The sequence below is a fragment of the Ptiloglossa arizonensis genome, chromosome 1 (assembly GCF_051014685.1).
Source record: "Ptiloglossa arizonensis isolate GNS036 chromosome 1, iyPtiAriz1_principal, whole genome shotgun sequence".
In the NCBI taxonomy this organism is placed as follows: Eukaryota; Metazoa; Arthropoda; class Insecta; order Hymenoptera; family Colletidae; genus Ptiloglossa; species Ptiloglossa arizonensis.
The window spans coordinates 14,249,201-14,271,840 of NC_135048.1; the positions used below are offsets into that span (position 1 = coordinate 14,249,201).

At 38.3% G+C, this 22,640-nt stretch overlaps 2 protein-coding genes across 7 annotated transcripts in view; one reads left to right on the plus strand and one right to left on the minus strand.

The window, feature by feature from the left end:
- The window catches only part of LOC143145108 (uncharacterized), a 295,651-nt gene that overhangs the window by 68,088 nt on the left and 204,923 nt on the right, over positions 1-22,640 (minus strand). The window lies entirely within an intron of this gene.
- Positions 319-2,782, plus strand: LOC143153731 (uncharacterized). The gene is made up of 4 exons (XM_076325213.1): positions 319-358; positions 402-454; positions 504-519; positions 2,518-2,782. The coding sequence occupies exons 1-4, from the start codon at positions 319-321 to the stop codon at positions 2,727-2,729; spliced, it is 321 nt and encodes a 106-aa protein (XP_076181328.1). The 3' UTR covers positions 2,730-2,782.

A 22,640-nucleotide genomic window follows, 5' to 3' on the forward strand; every position in this document is an offset into this window, starting at 1 on the left:
GCGCGTAATTTCGTTTACGCTCGCTTCGCAGGATTACTGCGCGTGCAATGATGGATCTATACTCTTCAGGACCTGAAGTTAATTACTTTACGAGGCATTTTCCTCTTTTAAAATGTTTCAAAAATCGAGAAAATTATTGAATTGTTCGGAAAGTCATTTCATATTCCAAAATGGAGAATGTATAATTTGATAAAATGTTTGTACACTCTAAAAAAAATCGTGTTTCATTTTCACCAAAAAAAACGAAATGACTTTCCGAGCAATCTAATAATTAGGGAGATATATTAGAATTTTAAAGAACCGTTAATTTCGAAAGCTATGAAAATAATATTTGACAAGAAACAATTGCACAAACACAGTATTGTACAAAGAGAAAAAATTTTCTCTCGAAAAATACATAGCAATTTACACGAATCGTCCTTTTTTTAGGAAAGGAGTAATTTCACGCTTCGGAGTAATTAAACTTTAGAAATGAAAAAATAGAGTTCTCGAGGGGCCGATAGATTCGTCCCTGTGCTTGTAAGTATTTCACAAGGTAACTACTGTATCGTAATCGAATCATGATATTAGCAAGGCATTATATCGTCCTTCGTATAATTTTTAATTCAATAATAACGGATGATCGAATAATATGGCAAACTACCGAATAATCCTCGCTAATTTAATAACAATAGGCACGTATCCGTGCCCCGATAGAACGCGAATATAATAGCAATAATAATAATAATACGTTACATTTACGCCACTATATTGGTTTCAAACAGGGATAATAGTATTAAGTATGTTCGTTACGCAACAGATACGAGAAAAGGTAAACGCTGTGTAATTGCCATCAGGAAAATCCACGTTGTACAAACGAAATTTAACCGTATCCGGTGAACTAAAATTGTTTATAACCTCGCTTAGTAACGGGTCAAAAATTCGATCGTAAAAATTAACGACCACGTTCGCGGTAATTATTTCGCGAAGCTATTACAGCTGTTGACTTTATCGTCTAATTAGTCTGTTACTCGTTAACAAGTCGGCCTATCGAATTAACCTTGCAATGTATACCGTCCTGTTGTCGTATAAACACGCGTGATGGAATGCACGAACGAACGTCCCGAAACAAAATGAATGCGGGAAACGAACGAGAGATACGCCCCAGCCTCTGTCTCGGAAAACGGAGATCTCGCTTGTCCGTGGTCATGTACAAGAAGGTGCACGGTGAAAACGAGGTCGGATGGATCCCGAACGCTATGAGAAGGTTAAGCAGATACGGATTCCGACCCCTCCCTCTATACGGTACGTTTCGAAGCTTTTTAACGCGCGCGCTGGCTCATCGTGTCACTGGTGTAATCGATTGTGAGAAAGGAAACTTGGCTATGATACAGAGAACGAATCGGGCGGACTTCCTCGTCGACGGCCGAGAATATCAGAAATCCAGTTAATGGAAACACTCCGTGGAACGTTGAAAAACTTATCCACGAGTGCGTTTACACGGCTTCTAGCACCGATGTAGTAACGCTAATGATGTAACACCTACTTAACCGCGTACGCGTTTTACACGACCTTATCCCACCGAGCCGGAATAGTTTAACTTTCGAGCGAAACGAGTCAAGGATTTGCACTTTGGTGCCGATATAAAATAACCAAAAAAATTAGACGCTTGTCCGTGGTGGGGTTTTTGGTATTTAACTATTTAAACCGTAGAATACGTATCTGAAATATTTTAATTAATCGACGAACACGTCCAATGGAAATAATGTATTTCGATACGTGTCCAATTTGACGCGATTTATTTAATTTTTGACGATTTAATTATCGTCGCGGAGACTCGGGTCTGAAACTAATTACTTAGGAAAGCTATGAAAATAATTTTCGATAGAGACAAATTGCACGTACGTAGTCTCGAGTGTAGATAATTTTTCAACGAAAAGGTTCGCGAGAATATCAAACTAAATATTTAAACAACGTTAGAGAAATATTAAGAGAAATAATAATTATAATTATTACCCTACCGAGTAGTAGTTAAATTAAAAAATGAACAAATCGTGAACTCTCGAAAAATATTAAGAGAAATAATAGTTATAATTATTATCCATCTGAGTAGTAGTTAAATTAAAAAATGAAGAAATTGTGAACCCTCGAGGGCCCAGAAATAAAGTTTTTCTACTTTCACACGATAGATCCGTCCCTGACCTTAATCCTCTTCATTGTACAAACAATTTTTTTCCACGCTTGTAAATAGTAGTCGAATTAAAAAATCAACAAATTAAGAACTCTCGAGGGCCCGGATACAAAGTTTCGTTACTTTCGCACGATAGATCCGCCCCTGACCCTAAACCTCTTCATTGAACAATTTCATTGCCACGCTTCCGAACGGTCGTTAAATGAAAAAAATCAACAAATAAAGAACCCACGGGGGCCCAGAAGCAAAGCTTCGTTAGTTTCGCACGATAGATCCGCCCCTGACCCTAACCTCTTCATTGAACGACTGAGTTACTATGTCTATGTATTAACGTCGTCGTAAAATAGTGTTTCCAGGGCATTCAACGTCGACAGTGATAACATCGATGTTACGAAACGTACCTACATATAGCGCATGCCAAAATTCACCGGGTTCCACGGCGTCCGATCGTAGAGAGGGAAATAGCGAGAAGGAAAGAAAAAAGAAGAAAGGAAGGAAAAAGAAGCAGCAAAAAGAAACAGCGAATGCAGGCCAGCGTGTAAAACGAGCCGGTCGATGAAGGAGGCCGTAGATTGAAGTAAATTCAGTTTATTACTTCATGAGTAAGCAAGAGACAAGGGAAGCGAGTAGTTTATTGAGAATTACTGTGATAAATAAGGCGGGGGCAACCAATGGAAGAGGTTACGCCGAAGGGTGGGGAATGGCAACGCGAGGAGAACGATCTCCACACTCCGTGCACGCTGCTCGTAATGCGCACCGTATGTGGCTACATTCACACGCACAATGCGGGTCTATCCGCACGTATTTACGCGTGTTTCGCGCGCAAACAGTTCCGCGCACACGCGGCCATCCGCCCTAGACGTGCGCGCGCGCGCCCCCGCGCATTTACACGGCGCATTGTTCGCGAGTGCGCGTGCCGAGAATTCAGTTTCGTGCGTGCACACGGACGAGTGTGTACGCCGGAGCCTCGCGAAAAGCGATACATTTGGAAAGCTTGATCCGTCCACTTAAAACAACATCATTCGCGCGATCGTTGAGCAGAAATTCGACAAGTCACGTACCGTTGAAACCGATCCTCGTGTAATTACGACTCGTTTTCGACAAGCTATATATATATTTATTTTTACCAATGGATTTTCGATCCTCTTCCCGGAATAAATTACTCTCGATAATTTAATAAAAAGATCGAAACATATATATAACCATTTTTTTTTTGTAACCGATCGTCGTGCAATCGCGACTTGTTTTCGACAAACTTTGCGTATTTATTTCTCCCACTGGATTTTCAATACTCTTTCGTGATAAATTACGGTCGATAATTTAACAAGGGGATACAAAAATGTACATATTTTGTAACTAAAATAATCTTCGGTCTGCGAAGTAGATTCCTTTTCAACGAAAATATCAACCGTCTCTTTCGATCGAGATACCAGTCATTTGTTTCTTATTGAAAATATCAGTCTCTTTACGAACGAAAGTTAATAACTCGTCAACGGTAACGTCTGGAATAAAACTACTTACACGAAATTTGTTCCTATCAGAATTTACTATTTACGCTCGTCGACGGTTCGATATACTTTTTAATTAATAATTCCCAGGAATGTAACGTAATCGGATATTCGAATAGCAGACAGAGAAGATGATTATACGCGAAGATGAGAACGTCGTAATACGAAATCCACAGTGACATTTCCCAGACGAACTACACCACCAGAGGGCCTACGATCGGTTGTCAATTCTCGCTGGCTGCCAATCAATATTCCTACATACACGAGCATCCTTCTGTTTCCAAAACACCCACGCCTTTAAGGCAGCCTCTGCTACGTAGCTTTGCTGACGGCTCCAAATCGATTTGTATACAAAAGAGGAATATCTGGCCCGGGGAAAATATATGATGAAATATAGACTTCGCTAAATCTTGCTACATTTCCCTCGACTAACTTTTCTTTTTTTTTTTTTTTTTTTCTTATCGTTTACAAGCGACAGACACGAGTGCGTGAAACTTTCGTACGAAAATTCCGAATGTTCCTATCGAGGAGAAACACTCACACAAAATTACGTACAGAGAAACTTATACACTTCGATAGTTTAATCGAGCTGAGTATCGTAAGTGCACGATATTAAGCACGATATTAAGAGAAAGTTAATTCGTTTAAGAGAGAAAAAAAAAAGTCAATCGAAATATATTAATATCGTCGTAACGAATTTTTAGCCTCTTCGTTAGGGTAGATGTTCAACCCGATCCATTTTCTAGAATCACCTTGTACATCGATGCCGGGACACCGATAGGGTGTGCACACGCAACACACAGTGGAGCGACGGTCAAAGCTTGCTGCACTGTCACACAAATATGACACCGGGATCGAACGGAATTCAATACTGGTTTGAAATTTGTAATCAGATTGACGGCGAATTTCCGACGAATCGTGACAACATCATCTACATACATATATGGAGAGGACGGAGAGATTCGGATGACAGATGCAAATGTAATCCATATATTATTTCACTTTGCCGCTGTGTGTCCCTGTGTATTTCTGTTACGATTTTGCGACAGACGACCGGCATTATTGCACCGTGTAATTTTGCTACAATGTACTTTTCAACGTTCCAGCGGCGTCGTATCGGAAACCGATAAGATTGAAATTATGAGTTGCAATATTAACCTTTGAGCCAATATCACCGGGGGGGACTCGGCCAATATTTTTGATAAACTTATAAGCGAATAAAGAGAGGATAAACGACACTCACGGCGAGGTCGTGTTTGTTGTTTTGTAAATACGTTTCGCGAAGTGATACAACTTTCACGTCGAAATGCAAATGGTGGACGGTGTATATCCTCTTTTGTATTCCAATAGAGGTTAGGTTTAAGGAGTAGCCCCCGTGGCACGCCATTGTGCAAATTATTCTTTCTACGACACTGTACCGTAAACCAAGCGACCAACAAAGACGCGTACCGGTACAATGATAATAATAATTTTCGCGAGATCGATCACGGTCGACTTGGACTTTAATAATAGCGAAACGCACGTCCGAATTTTTTTTTATTTATTTAATTTTTATTCACGCACCGTACGAGTCGCCATTGGACGGGACACGTTCAATTTTCCAGCCGCCAATAACGCTCACGGGACGTCTTGTTTTTATCGTTGCGTTCCCATCGCCGCAAATTGCAAAATTATTACATTTTATCGAGACGTTAAAGTCCCACGCTTTTGCCACGCCACCGCAAGAATGCTCACTCGTCCGGCCATTTATAAAACAGGCCGGTTTTTATTTCGCATGAAAAATCTCACGGCGTGGATTCTTCATCCCTACATAGTACGATATTCTCCTTACCGTCATTCCGAAAGGCAACACGCGAGTAAGTGAATAGAATGATATATATCGTAGCGATAAAGTGTCTCCGTTTCATACGCCGCAATATTTTCACCGTGGCTTGTCAAGCGTACTTTTCTCCTCGAGACAATTTCTTCCATCGAACGAAAAGTAACGAAACCTATCAACTAGAGAGAGAGTGTCATTAATTGTTTAATACGATGGTAGTTGGAAATAAAATCGAACGGAAAAAATGGCAAAAATAATTGGTAGAGATATATGTATATATGTATGTATTCTTTTTTTTTTTTTTTTTTTATTGCAAAATGTTACGACTTTGGGTATTCGGGTCGATCTCGATGTAGAAATTGTAAAATTGTAAAATAATTAACGGAAGAATTACCATCGAACGAGAAAGAATCGAGTTACGATTGCATGAAACGAAAACAATCCATTAAACGTTAACGCTGATTGGAACCGATAAAGTCAATTAACGTTTATATCGAAGATAACCTAAACGAGACGACGAAACGTTCGCTGTTATGAATAATATAATATCAACTCGGAATATAGTGTAATTTTCTTTCGTATAAATTCCGTGGATAATTATTTCTCGGTATCTCAGTAATCGGATGATTTATAATTGTGGATTGGAGTATTTTTATTAATTTTTGCATATAAAAGGACCGAAATCGAAAGACGAAACGTTTGAGGTTATAAATAATATAATACCAACTCGCAATCGTGTAATTTCATTTCTAATAAACTCAATTGAGAATTTTATCCGTATCTCAATAATCGTATAATTTATAATTGTAGTTTGTATTTCTATGAATGTTTACATGAAAAAGCGGAAGACGAAACGTTTGAGGTTATAAATAATATAATACCAACTCGCAATCGTGTAATTTCATTTCTAATAAACTCAATTGAGAATTTTATCCGTATCTCAATAATCGTATAATTTATAATTGTAGTTTGTATTTCTATGAATGTTTACATGAAAAAGCGCAAGACGAAACGTTTGAGGTTATAAACAATATAATACCAACTTGCAATAGTGTAATTTTCTTTCGAATAAATTCCATCGAGAATTTTTATCGGTGTCTCAATAATCGTATAATTCATAGTTCTAGATTGGAGTACTTCGATTAATGTTTGAATAAAAAAGGACCTAAACCGAACGACGAAACGTTTGTTGTTATAAATAATATAATACCAACTCTCAATCGTGTAATTCCATTTCGAATAAACTCAATTGAGAATTTTTATCGGTATCTCAATAATCGTATAATTTATAGTTCTAGATTGGAGCATTTCAATCTCCCGTGAATAATTCGTACGAACATCAAGTTCGTCCTTAAGAGGATTTCCTATATATAGAGGCTCTCTGTGTGAATCTCAAAAGGGCGAAATCGACTAATACATGGAGCCATCTGGTGGTAAGTGCGGTAAGTATTGCAATATTCAAGCACATTTCCGACCCGAATTAATTACGTTCGATCGATTATGGAATTACACGAATCGTGATGATAGTTATTACGATGCTAATAACTGTACACAATGCTCGTACGAGCGCTACAATTTGTTGGCGATAACGGTACCACTGTTCCGTGCGTTTACTCGTTGTCTGTAAAGCGCAGAAATAACGTAATGAGAAATAATGGAACGGAAGATTGAAGAGCGTGCTTGTTTTACGTGTAATTGCGCTAATAAACGGGCAACGGAACAATTTATCTTAGTCCGGTGAATTTGTTTGTTGCAACGGCACGTTGAAAATCCGAAAAAGATCTTTCGAACCGGAATGAGAATTGGATAAAAAAGACACGATCGATATGCGAGCGCCATCTGCTCACGTGCCCGCTCCCCCCCACTCCCCTCATAGAAATTCTTGTTTCTCCTTGGGGCGTGTTTATTCCATGAATTTCGGCGATCAGCTTTCGTCTCGTGTGCTAAAAAATGCCCAAATACTCTATTCTCCTTTATATTTACCGAAATAAATTCCACCCCGATCCGCGATCGAAGCGATCGGATGGAAAACGAAATAAAATAATAATAATAATAAAACGACAGACACTCGAAGAAAAGCAAAACACGTTCCTTCGAACGTGTGTTCGAAATAGAAAAAAGAAAAATAACGAAACACCGACGACACCTGAGCGATGAGAAATTGCTGTTATTTCGAAGAAATCGATTGTTTGAAATTCTAAAGGAACAATGTCGCGCGATAAAGAAATCAGGAACGATTGTTATATCCCGATTTTTTGTTTCGTACGAAGTTTACCAGGCTTCGGTGACAAACACAACAGAGGGAGATTTAATCGCGAGCAGACCGCGGTAACGCGGCTTTGGCAAGGAATCAATTAAACCCAAAAGACAGGGTATGAGCATCGTGGGTATGGTTCCCGGGTGGGGAGAAAGAGAAAGAGAAAGAGAGCGAGAGAGGGAGGGTGGGAGTGAGAGGAAAAGGGAAGGAGTGGAGAGGGGAGGGGCTTCATTTAGTGGCTGTCAAGAACGTGACTCATTCAGAAAGCCGAGTGGAACGCTCCTCGTTCCGCATTAATTATCGTCCGAGAAATCTGCGGCCAGGTATTCGTAGAGAAGGACCGGAGTATTTCTGTTTCAGGTGAAGAGGACAACAACGCTGAGGAGATGTAGGGGGCGAGGAGGGGAGGGGGCATAGGACGGAGACCGTGGAGGGGGGAGGGGCGATGGGTGAAAGAAATGCATTCGAGGCATGTAATCCGTTTATATTCCACGTGACTGGTTGTTCTCTCATCGGTCCCTGTTACACGACACCGTGTTAAGCCACGATCCCACATGGGAGCGCGGCTTCACTCTACTTTGAAAATGTTCCCCAGACCTCCTGTCTCGGTTCTCTATTATCCGTTCGGTATAAAGACAGAGTGCACAAAACCACGTGCAACCACCACTACCACCACCACCACCACCACGAAAACGCATTCGCGTAGTTATTCTCCGAATTGATGCGAACGCGATTGAATTTTACGTAATATTATCGGTACCCGTCCGATGACAAGCAAACGTTTCCACGAACCGTTGCGGCTGCGTCACCAATGGAACAACGTCCGGTTTATTAAATAAATGTTCAACGTTGCGTAAACATTGTTCCCTCCGCGAAAGAATCTATTAACCTTCGTTGAAAGTTCGCGAAGATTTCAAGCGAAGCCTTAAAATTCTCAATGCGAGAACCAAGAACTATCTAAACTCGCGGAAACGTTATTATGAAATTTGTCTTCGCTCGGCTACTTTATCAATTTAAATTTGCAAGGAGTTCGAGAAGTTTCAATTGAATCGTGATACTTTAAAAAATTTCCAACAGCGTTCGTGCCGACCTCTTTCGAAACCCTCTACGAAAATCATGACACGTATGATGACGAATAGGTTTTATTTCCCCGGGCGTATCGAAGTAGGCGGGGATGGAATCTAGAACCTCACTCTCGGCCCGTCGAAAGTAAATAAAAGTTGTGTCTCGCGGCACGGTATTCAAAACTTCCTACAGGACAAAGAATAACACGAAACCCACGAGAGGAAGTTACGCCGGGTTGATATTCCGCGAAAGTTAACCTCTCACTCGAGTTCAATTAACGAGTAACCTTAAAATTTCCTCGTTCGAATTTCAACCGACGGTATTATTCGATCTTCGTGCAACGCACCGATGATACACGATCGTTCCCGAACGCGTCTGGGTCACGTTAGAAGTGTGTTCGGGATCTTCGACGATGAACGTTACGAAGATGGCGATTAGAATTCGCCTTAACGACAACCAAGATGGCGATTAGAATTCGCGTTAACGACGACCAAGATGGCGGTACCGTGTACCGTACGGAAATTCCATATTTCGATTACGGTTGAAATTCAACGCGAAAACAGAGACAAACGTTACAAATTCCATAGATTCGGTATAAAGAATAGTCGTACGTATGTACATCGAGTATAAAAACCGAGATAAACTTTACGATGCATACAAACGACTTTTCCCCGCGTGTATTTATCGATAACGCGGTTCCCGCCGACGAAACGAACGGAACACGCACTATCGAATTTGTTTCTTTTGTTTCATAGTTTTTTTTTTTTGAATTTTTTTTTTCCGTTCCGTTTGTTTGTTTTCTCGTACAATCCACGCGATTCGCCGCGGGAAAGTGAATTCTTCCGCCTCGTGTGACGAGACCTCCACGGGCACGATTTCATATTCCAACGAAGGAAAGTATTTTGCATAATTTATTTTACTGCAACTTCTTTTCCACCTTGCATCCACCTCCACCGATCCCTTGCTCCTTGTCCACCCCACCATCGTTCCAGTGAAGACACGCCTCCCCACCCCCCTCCCTTCTTCTTCTTCTTTCTGGACTTGTCTTCCTGTCTTCGTGCACGTTGGATCCAGAATTGCATGTATCAAAACCATCGTGGATCGATCGGTTTTTCTCGCTACCGTGCACGAGGTCCGTGGGTCCTTCCTATCTATGAATTATTAATATCCGAATCGGAGATCTGTCCGTGATGAAGCGTTACATTTTCTGGCGCGCGTTGGGACACCGCACGGGAGCGTTACTCAATGGACTAAGGAAGGAATTTCCGAAACTAATGCACGGAATAAACTCTATGGGAACTAGTGTCCCAACGGCGGGGGAGTAATTACGTAAAATTACGCTACAGCATTGCGCGCTGTGTCTGCGACGTTTATGGCCGCATGAAATCTGGTTTGTCCGGGGCTGGATAGGGTGGGTTTCAGATCAGTTATCATTGCGCGTGCGAGATGCATATACGTAACACGGACATGCCTACTACACGTTTGCCTATATCACGCGCTTCGAATTTTACAACCTTCGCCTTTTTCATTTTGTTCCCCCCCTATTTTTTTTTTTTGCTTTTTTCTTTTTTTTTTCAAGATCACCCGGTATATTATTATTTTTAAACGTCCAGAAGCCCGGACACGCGCATACGACTGCTATGAGAAATAAAATGAGCAACCGTACGACTGAATTGCGGTTATTAACGGTCAACCGCGAGTATATATTTCCTTACAATTTTAACAAGTTTTCGTGCGCGGAGCTTGTCAATTAACGCAAAATTAACGAAAGATTATTAGTCATAATAGCGGCAATTAATGCCAAGATCGAACACAACCCGAGTCATTCGACGATCCCGGGGGTGTATATTTTTCAATTAATTCCGTGGTTACTCCGCCGCGAGTAATTAGTTCTGTTGTCACGATAACGATGATCTCGATCGCGTGCCCCGAAGACGAACACGATACACGATTTATGATCGGATCGCGCGATCCTAGATAAGATTCGGTATGAAATTAAGGCGTTTCGGATACGTAGCCTGTAAATAGAATTCTATAATTCTATTGTGCGGAGAAACCGCGAATTAATATGTGAAAGAACGAGGCGACTTCTTCTCTCGACTTGTCATGTATAATGAGAGTGTAATAAACGTGGTAACGTTAGGTTTATCAATCGGTTAAAACGATCGGTTTCAACCACTTTTACAAGGAAATTTACTTCAAATTCTATAGTATATTTTCAAAAGACTATAATTTTTTCTATTTCATATATATTATAAAATCAATTTCATCAATTTTTCTTTTTTTTTCAATCATTTTAGTTTCATAAGTTCCTTTTTTTCTTCAGTCAATGTGAATGGTTTAAATTACTTTTATACAGAAATTTACTTCAAATTCTACAGTATAGTTCCAAAAAACTATAATCTTTTCTATTTCATATATAAAATCAATTTCATCAATTTTTTTTTCTTTCTTTAATCATAATTAGTTTCATAAGTTTCTCTTTTTATTCAGTCAATGTGACTGGTTTTAATTACTTTTATACAGAAATTTACTTCAAATTCTATATTATATTTCCAAAAGACTATAATTTTTCCTATTTGATACATATAATCAATTTTATAAATTCCTCTCTTTTTCTTCAGTCAACGTGACTTTCAATTATTCTTACATAGAAATTTACTTTAAATTCCATAATATATTTTCAAAAGACTACAATTTTTCCTATTTGAAACATATAATCAATTTCATAAATTCCTCTCTTTTTCTTCAGTCAATGTGACTGGTTTCAATTATTCTTACATAGAAATTTACTTCAAATTCCATAATATATTTCCAAAAGACTATAATCTTTTCTATTTGATACATACAATCAATTTCATAAATTCCTCTCTGTTTTCACTCATCGATTTTTCCGAGACAGGTACAAGGGACATCTTAATATACCGGAATCTATCGCTAGTTTTAGTGTTAAATAGTTCGGTTTGGTCGCTGTTGAGAAAGTGTGAGCGAGGGTTCGTTCAGCTGCTTTTGTCCCCGAATAAATTCTCAAACATCTGCATTCGAAATTGTCGGTGTGTAAGGAATTCGGTGAATAAATAGAAACGTTCAGGAATTTCATTCGAATGCTACAGGCCAGTTCACAAAGCGCGGGGCGCAAACAAACCCCGTGACTCCTGAGAACTCAACGACGACCCTTCGGATAAATAAAAATTCTCCTTTCCGTTTTTCATAAATTTGAAAAAAAAAAAGAATTCAAAACAAGATTCCTTGTAAATTATTTAGACGCTTCGATTATACTTTTTTTTTTGCGATCTACGTGGAACATTTACGTAGAAAAGTTTAAAAAAGGACGAAATCGACGATATTGACGATAAATTATCGATTCTCAATAAATTGCGAGTAAAAAAATAAGAGTTGTTTATTGATTCATACCGAATTTTTAATCGAATGGAAAATTGAACGAAAAGTAACATTTAACGTTTGCAAGTCGATAAAAGAAAAATATTAATGTCATTTACGTGGTCGGATGTAAGAAAAATTAGTGTAGAAAAAGGAAAAGTTACTTATCCATTTGTTTCGTCCAGATGTAAATTGTTATTTCGGAATTTTTAATTAGATGAAAAATCGTACGAGAATTTAATTTATCGCGCAATTTAACGAAAGAAAACTATTAATGTCATTCAGGTGGCCAGGTGTAACGCATAAAAATAAGAACAAAAAGGACGAGTTACACGTTCATTTATTTCGCCCAGGTGCGAATTGTTTAGGTTGGAATTTTTAATCGGATGGAAAATCGCGCGGAACGTTAAACAGAAGAAAAATTTAATATCGATGTCATTCACGTGGCCAGGTGTGGCGCACAAAAATAAAAATAAAACGAAGACGAGATATTTATTCGTTTATCTCGCCCAGGTGTGCCACTGTTAAGCTGGAATTTTTAATCGGTTGGAAAATCTCGTGCAAGGTACCATTTATCGTGCAAATTAACCGAAGAAAAATATTGATGTCGTTCGCGTGGCCAGGTGTAACAAAAATAAGAACAAAGAAAAATCGAGTCACTCGTTTATTTCATTTAAACGTGAAATGTTATTCTGGAATTTTTAATTCGATGGGAAATCTCGCGCAAAGTACCATTTATCGAACAAAATAACCGAAGAAAAATATTGATATCGTTACACCTGGCCAGGTGTAACAAAAATTAAAATAAAGAAACGACGAGTTACTTATTCATTCATTTCATTTAAATGTGAAATGTTATTTCGGAATTTTTAATTCGATGGAAAATTTCGTGCAAAGTACCATTTATCGAACAAAATAACCGAAGAAATATATTGATATCGTTACACCTGGCCAGGTGTAACAAAAATTAAAACAAAGAAGGGACGAATTACTTATTCATTCATTTCATTTAAATGTGAAATGTTATTTCGGAATTTTTAATTCGATGGAAAATTTCGTGCAAAGTACCATTTATCGTACAAAATAACCAAAGGAAAATATTGATGTCGTTACACCTGGCCAGGTGTAACAAGAATTAAAACAAAGAAAGGACGAGTTACTTATTCATTCATTTCATTTAAATATGAAATGTTATTCCGGAATTTTTAATTCGATGGAAAATCTCACGCAAAGTACCATTTATCGTACAAATTAACCGAAGAAAAATATTCATTTAAATGTGAAATGTTATTCCAGAATTTTTAATTCGATGGAGAATCTTGTGCAAAGTACCATTTATCGCACAAAATAACCGAAGAAAAATATTGATATCGTTACACCTGGCCAGGTGTAACAAAAATTAAAATAAAGAAAGGACGAATTACTTATTCATTCACTTCGTTCAATCGTGAAATGTTATTTCGGAATTTTTAATTCGATGGAAAATCTCGTGCCATATAGTCAAAGAAAAATATTGATTTCATTACACGTGGTCAGGTGTAACAGAAAGTACCATTTATCGCACAAAATAACCAACGAAAAATATTGATATCGTTACACCTGGCCAGGTGTAACAAAAATTAAAATAAAGAAACGACGAGTTACTTATTCATTCATTTCATTTAAATATGAAATGTTATTTCAGAATTTTTAATTCGATGGAAAATCTCACGCGAAGTACCATTTATCGTACAAATTAACTGAAGAAAAATATTGATGTCGTTACACGTGGCCAGGTGTAACAAAAATTAAAACAAAGAAAGGACGAGTTACTTATTCAGTTACTTCGTTTAAATATGAAATGTTATTCTGGAATTTTTAATTCGATGGAAAATTTCGTGCAAAGTACCATTTATCGTACAGAATAACCGAAGAAAAATATTCATTTAAATGTGAAATGTTATTCCAGAATTTTTAATTCGATGGAGAATCTTGTGCAAAGTACCATTTATTGCACAAAATAACCGAAGAAAAATATTGATGTCGTTACACGTGGCCAGGTGTAACAAAAATTAAAACAAGGAAAGAACGAGTTACTTATTCATGCATTTCATTTAAATATGAAATGTTATTCCAGAATTTTTAATTCGATGGAAAATCTCGTGCAAAGTACCATTTATCGCACAAAATCACCAAAGAAAAATATTGATGTCGTTACACGTGGCCAGGTGTAACAAGAATTAAAATAAAGAAAGGACGAGTTACTTATTCATTCATTTCATTTAAATATGAAATGTTATTCCGGGATTTTAAATTCGATGGAAAATCTCGTTCGAAGTACCATTTATCGCGAGTTAAAGGAGACCGAATAAGATTATCGGGGAGGGGGGAAAGCGTTGAAAAAAATCGGTTCGGGGTCCTCGATCTGGTGACTTTTTTTCCCCCCTAGACACGGCACGTGGCGAATACAGCTCAGCGACGACGTAATTTATCCATTCGGATCCCCTCGAACGAGCCTCCGTAAGAAAAACAGCGAACTTTTCCGGCGGTGGCACGTGTACGGGGCTTGTTGTAAACTTCGCACCGCATAAAAGCATGCAAATTACGGCTCGCGTGCACGTGCTTGGCGTGAACCTCGCCCGGAACACTTTATTTTCCCGTTTAACCGACTTCATTCCTGCCCGATCAACTCGAGTCGTTCACGATGCGCTCAGGACCAGTCTCGGTCGCTTTCAGCGTAGGATAACAGAAGCTTCGAATCCATTTAAATATTATTACAAAGGTCAGGGTTAGACCAATTGTCGCTAATCGATCCTATCTTATATATTTGAGAAATTAATTTCGACACGGAGGATTGTACGCGTCTTTTATTAACTCCGGCTTTGTAAACCGGTTTGAAATTGCTCGATTATCGATGGTCGAATATTATCGAGCCGGATATTAAGATTAACTTTTCAAACGAAACACTACTCTCCGGATCGTTTTGCAACATATTTAAAAGCTTATAATTGATCCTATCGAATCGTTCGAGATCGCGTGAGACGTTTCGTTGTATTTTTAATTTCGATTAAAATATTTTATAGAATCGATCGTCGATACGTGATCAATTCTTTCGGTAACTGGCCTCGGTGTTTCACAGTGTTTGGTCGACGAACAAGAGCAACGTGGTTTCCAGTTTGTAAGCTCACCGACGAAACGCATAAACTGCGATTAAACCGGCGCTCAATGTCCCTGTTGGTTCTACATCCGGTTCTCGTTGGCTCGGCAACGTGGTTTGTCACAACAATTCGAGCAAAGATTCGCCAATTTGGCAGAGTTCGTACCTGATTGTTCCAAATAAGTTTCACTGGCAATACTGGCAATCTTGTTTAACCAATTCGCGTTACCTCGAACAGCGTTATATCGAAACAATTAAAAAAAAACTCTTACCCGGAATATCGTTTCGTCATTTTCCCGAATAAACGTAGGTTGGTCATACCTGGAACAATGAATAGAGAAAAGAGAATTAATCGAAGAACAACGACGTAAATAAACTGTGCTACTCCGTTATAAATAAGATATACTTTGCAGGAGTAACGCGGTGCGAATAAAATACGCTCTGTGTTCTAAATAAAAAATATCTCGTCGAAGAACCGCGATACAAATAAAGTATGCTCTGTATTATAAATAAAAAATATTTCGTAGAAGGACGACGATGCGAGTGAAATGTGCTCTCTATTATAAATAAAAAATACTCCGCAGAAGTACCACGATGCAAATAAAATATGCTCTCGATTATAACTGAAAAATGTTCTGCGGAAGAACCACGATACAAATACAATATGCTCTCTGTTACAAATATTATCATTAGCGTTATTTCTTTATTTATGGACCAGTGGTCCTTTCAAATAAAAAAAAAAAAACGATACAGAAAATTCGAAGAATAAGACGTTATATGTTACCAGACTCGATAACAAATAAATTAAAATTTGCGAAATAGAAAATGAAAATTTGTATAGAAAATATTTTGCAGAAGAACAATGACAATACGAATCAATTACACTCTCTATTGCAAATGTAAGATATTTCACCGGGAGATCATTTATTTTTCACGCGATTCTTTTAATGTTTTCCAATACCTTTGTTTTCATTTCTGGTATTTCGGTACTGCGATATCTTTCAAGTTGTACATTTGTGTATTCTTTTTAAAATAAATTCAATCCTCGTGTACGATTTTCCATAATGTGTCTCAACCGGTCGAAATAAACCGATAAGTAACAACTCCTCTTTCTGCTCGTATTTTTCTTACGAATTATTTCCCCCCTACCAACGAAAACTAAAAGCCTCGGTCGCGAAGTCTTTATTAGAATGATTGTTCGCAAGTGGATTAACTCGCTCCCCGCTCGATGGAGGCGAACTACAGAGGGTGCGGGAAATGGTCACGAAAGATGCCACGATTGCGGAAGGTGGAATGATTCTCGTTGAAAGGGACGACTGGTGAAGTGGTGTATCTGCGCTATTTTAATACAGCGGCGCGTGCTCTCGTTTGAGGTCACGTTTGATATTCTAATTGACTCGTTTTACATATTAAAGGACATTCGGCGGACGGGAAAGGGACTTTAATTACATTGCCAGTTCGCATTGCGCATTGAAGTCCTTAGGCGAGCCAGAGTTAGCGTTTCTTCGCCCCTGTCCCCTCTTCGCTCTTTCTATCCGATAAATCTTGAAATTTACTCGATATTAAGTTCAATCCGTTGACCGAAAAGAGATTCCACGACAACCGTGACGACCAGAGACATCGATTTCCGGGTAGAATTAATTGAACTTAATACAGTTTAACAATCTTGGTTTATACGTTTTTCTGATCGTTGTGAAATCGATGGACGTTTTATTTAGTGAACGATTAGCGCGTGAGAATTTTTAAGTGGACTTTTTCACGACTTAGTCGATTCGAGACTAAGAAATCGGGGGAAATTTATCTGTTTGCTAATAGGTTTAACAAACCTTGTTAAGAATTGTTACGTAGTAATTGAGATGTTGTCAGGTACTGTACTTAATAAACGTGGAATTCGATTATTGATACTTAGTGATTGATTAAAAGGAAAGGAAAGAAATAATTATTTATACATGAAAACAATGTGTAAGAATTGTTTAATCGAGTTCGTTCTGCTGGAAAATATTTTCGACGAGTTTCCCTCAGAGCACGTGTTCGTTGAGTTTATCGTTAGTGGTATCTTGATTGTTTCGCTCGAAGTAAATAAATATTTGGTGTCGATTGTCCACCGATCTTACGACGATGATTGGAAAATTTATAATATCCAAAGTAATCGAGACACGGAACAGAAACGCTGTTACCGAACACGGTTAACTTCCAACGATCGTCTTTATTCGATATTAACTCCAATACGTCGACTAAAATGCAATTTTCAAGCACCGTATCGACTCGAGCGATCGATCTCTGTGTCGAATTAATTAAATCGTCGAAACAAGTCTAATTAAAACTTGTCACGTTCCAATTGTTTCGTTCGAAGTAAATAAAAATTCGATCAGAGGATCCATCGACGGAACGTACAATATCAAAAGTGACCGAGAAACGATACGTAAACGCTGTTACCGGACAGATAAACTTCCAATGATCTTCTTCATTCGATATTAACTCCGATACGTCGACTAGAATGCAATTTTCAAGCACCGTATCGACTCGAGCCGTTGATTTCTGTATCGAATTAATTAAATCGTTCAAACGAGTCTGTTTAAAAAATCTCACGTGCTAATTTTTTGCTAAATAAAACTTCCATCTCGACATCCATCATTCTTACGATGATCAGAAAAACGTACAATATTCAAAGCGACCGAAAAAAGAAATGTAAACTCTGTTACTCAACAGATAAATTTTTACCGATTTCTGTCTCGAATTAATTAAATCGTCCAAACAAGTCTATTTAAAAATTCTCACGTGTTAATTCTTTACCAAATAAAACTTCCATCTCGACATCCATCATTCTTACGATGATCAGAAAAACGTACAATATTCAAAGCGATCGAGAAAAGAAATGTAAACTCTGTTACTCAACAGATAAATTTTTACCGATTTCTGTCTCGAATTAATTAAATCGTCCAAACAAGTCTATTTAAAAATTCTCACGTGTTAATTCTTTACTAAATAAAGCTTCCATCGATTTTACAACGATCAGAAAAACGTACAATATTTAAAACGATCGAAAGAAGAAATTTTAACGCTGTTAGCAAACAGATAAATTTCCACCGATTTCTGTTTCGAATCGATTAAATCGTCAAAAAGTCTACTTAAAAATTCTCACGCGTTAATTGTTCACCAAATAAAACTTCCATTGATTTTACGATGATCAGAAAAACGTACAATATTCAAAGCAATCGCAAAAAGAAACGTAAGCGCTGTTAGCAAACAGATAAACTTTTACCGATTTCTGTTTCGATTCGATTAAATCGTTAAAAATTCTATTTAAAAATTCTCACGTACTAATTATTTACTAAATAAAACTTCAATCTCAACATATGCAAAGTCTTCGAGAAATGAAACAAAAACGCTGTTACCGATCAGATAAATTTCCACCGATTTCTGTCTCGAATCGACCAAGTGGTGAAAAATTCCAGAAAAAAATTCTCCCGCGCTAATTGTTCACCAAATAAAACTTCCATCGATCTAACGACGATCATGAGAACGTGCAACATTGAAAGCGATCGAGAAACGAAAGGTAAACGCAGTTACCGAACAGGTTAATTCGCAACGATCTTCCGGTCGGGCTCGTTTCAATTTCCAGGCAAAAATTGCCTCCAAGTTGCCTCCTGGCCGGCGATCGTCGTAAAGGCAAGCAGCCAGAAGGCGCAACTTTTTAATGCGATTACAAATTCATTTTATTTGCCCGGCCGTATCGGAAGAAAAACCGAAGTCGAGTTAATTATTAAAGTTCGAAATTGAAGCGAAGCGGAGGAGAGCTCGGCGCGCGGAACGATTCCCGGAAACCTCGCAGAATGCGAAAAATTCGCGACGGAGCTATTCCAACGCGTGGCTGCTCGCCGGGGCCATCTGGCCGGCGTTAAAAATATCTTAACGAACTGCAGAATTATTATGGACGAACGTGGACCCGTACAGTTGGAGTAGGAGTCCTCCGCGTCGTCGTCTACGTGGTCGTCGTGCCGCCATCGCGGTGTACGAAACGAGGAGACACCGAGTAACCATCACGTAGACACCGTAGAGACTGGAAGGGGAAGGAAAATGGACCGCGAGATCGGGGATTGTTAATTTTCATGAAACGTCGTGTCGCGAAAATCGGGGATGAGCGACGTCCATTTCGCTATTGCCCGTTCCGCCAGCCTCGACGTTCGTGTCAAGAAGCGAATTTCTCGAAATAGACGTCTCTCCTCGGCCACAGAGGGAGGCGCAGGGATGTCGTGTCGGAAGGTGGCGGTGGTGGTGGTTAAAAGTGAAACAGAGAAACGAGTGGAAGCGAAAACGGAAATTCGGCTAAGACCCACCCGATGGGATCACGAAGATTCGATTCGTCATTGGAAAATTTTCAGCTCGACCTCGGCTGCATTATTCGGTGTCTGACGAGCACTTAGGAATCTTCGAATTGTTCGAGAGAACTCAGACGCCATTCGCTACGTAGACGAACGAGTGGGGAAGTGGGGAGGGGGGCTGGTGGGGAGAGATCCGGGGAAACATCTCCTTTTTCGCCAGATTTCATCGTCGCGGGACGAGATGAAATTTCTCGCTGATAAAAATGTAGGAAGCGAAGGATTAAAGGTGGAAGAGCCTGGCGGGAACCAAGGTGTATACAGGGATGATGATTCGATCGTGGTTCAAAGGCTGACTTTCAAAATACACGGAGACGCACGGTGTGTAGCCGTGTATTATTTAGCCAGTGATTGGCCCGACGAAAATAGTCCATTGCGTCCTTCCAAACCGACTTTCCCGACGATCCCCACCGTTTCTAAGTAACACATCGTTCAATCCTCCGATAGGTGTTTGCTCAAGGCTGCCCGCGTTTATGTTTCCTCTGCTCGGTTGTAAAGAGAGTGCAGTTGTCACAGATCCGTGATCGTTTTTTATATATCCGGTACGTGTATTATCCGGTGGTGTATACACTTTCGATATTATTTTTTTCAGGTACCTCCCTCGGTTAATGATCATACCATACGAAACAACGCGTCAGAATTTTTGGACAACCTTGCGGTGATTATTCTCCGATGCAAATCCTTTCACCGATTATTGCGCAATATTGTTGTTAGATCGTTGCGCAATATCGCTGCGATTATGTCACCCGATGCTTCGTACATGCAACACTTCTTTAAATAATTATGATAAAAGAAGCTTTATTGCTTTTAAAATTACGAATAATACTAGTGTTACTAGGAACGTTGTAAAGTAACAAGTACGTTAGTGAACTGTTGTATATTTCCATTTTTTAGATTATTATTTTGAAAAAATATAGCTCTCACGGATTCATTAGTATTTTTTGACACTGTGTATATAATAATGACGGTTGGATGTATTTTGAAAATAATTTTCCAGGTGATGTGTCTCCCTCGGTTAATGATCACTCGATGAGAATCAGTGTGTCAGAATTTTTGAACAACCTTGTATAGAATACTCTCTAATGCAAATCCTTTCACCGATTATTGCACAATATTGTTATTAGATTACTAGCTCACTGTTATTAGCAGTATTGCCGCGGTGGTCACTTCGAACATGCAATACTTTGAATAATTACAATAAACGAACCCTAATCGCTTCTAAACTTTCGAATAATAGTACCGTTACTAAAAAGCTGTAAAGTAACAAGTACGTTATCAAAACTGTTGAATGTTACCAATTTTTCTATTACAATTTTGGAAAAATATCCGGGACACAAATACAGAAAACTGGAATGTTGGTGAATCCAATAATATTGTTTACAGTCGTGGAATTCTTTTGGTAAAAACTTTACTGCGGAATATTTTTCTGTAATTCTTCGACCTAAATTCTCCCATTGAGCACAATACAGTTATTTAATACCGATCGATACTGTTTACAGCAGCAATCCTTTCGAACGACCTTGTACGCCACAACGACGACGAAATATATTCTACAATTCTGTGTATACATAATTTTCTAGCTCAAATCCATCCCCATCACGCATTGCGCAATACAGTTACTTAGTACAAATCAATACTGTTTACTGCACGAGTCACTTTGGACACCCAGTATGAAAGCGTACCCGCAGCGCATACACACGCAGACACACATACATACATATACACACGCACACACATACATACGTACACATACACACACGTTGCCAAAGTTCCTAAACAGAATACGCAATTACATATACCTTTATCCTATAATATAGCGCACTCTATAGTAGATAATATAGCTGTTTGATGTATTAATCCAATGCAACTGTAAGGGTTGCACTGCCCTAGTGAGCTCAGGCTTGCCAACTGCCGCGCACGGTTATTTTGAGATAATTACATTTTAAAGTTTAATCGCGCTACTCCCGCTTACGTATGCGGCCACCGTATTCCAGACCTTCAGTTTCCCGTGCGGAACGAAAATATTGTTATATACGTCATTATTAGTTGTAGCCGTGTACAATTTCTGCTAATAATAGCTCTTTTCCTGCCCCCGTGTCCGTGTACACTGTGCGCGGTTTTTTTTTCTTTCCTCCTTTTCCTAGTAAAAGACCCACCTGGATCTAGGTACTCCGAGTAGTAAGTAACATCGTTCATCGATGCGGATTGAAATCATTTTTCAATCCACGATCGAAGATTTTCGTGTTCCTCGATACAAACGTAATACCATTCCGATGGTAAGTACACTTTGGGAAATAGGAACGAAAGGCTTTATTAGCCTCTTGAAAGCTTCGAAACTCGATTCTAATTTATGCACGTATGTATAGGTCATGAAAAGAAATATATATATATATATATATATATATATATATTTTTATATATCTATGGATAAAGTAAAGAAATGGTAAGTAATGTGAATTATAAATAATAATGACAATAGTAATGATTAACAGAAGATTAAGATATTTTTATATATCTATGGATAAAGTAAAGAAATGGTAAGTAATGTGAATTATAAATAATAATGACAATAGTAATGATTAACAGAAGATTAAGATATTTTTATATATCTATGGATAAAGTAAAGAAATGGTAAGTAATGTGAATTATAAATAATAATGACAATAGTAATGATTAACAGAAGATTAAGATATTTTTATATATCTATGGATAAAGTAAAGAAATGGTAAGTAATGTGAATTATAAATAATAATGACAATAGTAATAATAACAAAAGCGATAACGATGATTAGCCTCTTGAAACCTTTGAAACTCGATTCTATTTATGTACGTATGTATAGGTCATGAAAAGAAATATATATATACATTTTTATATATCTATGGATAAAATAAAGAAATGGTAAGTAATTTGAATTATAAATAATA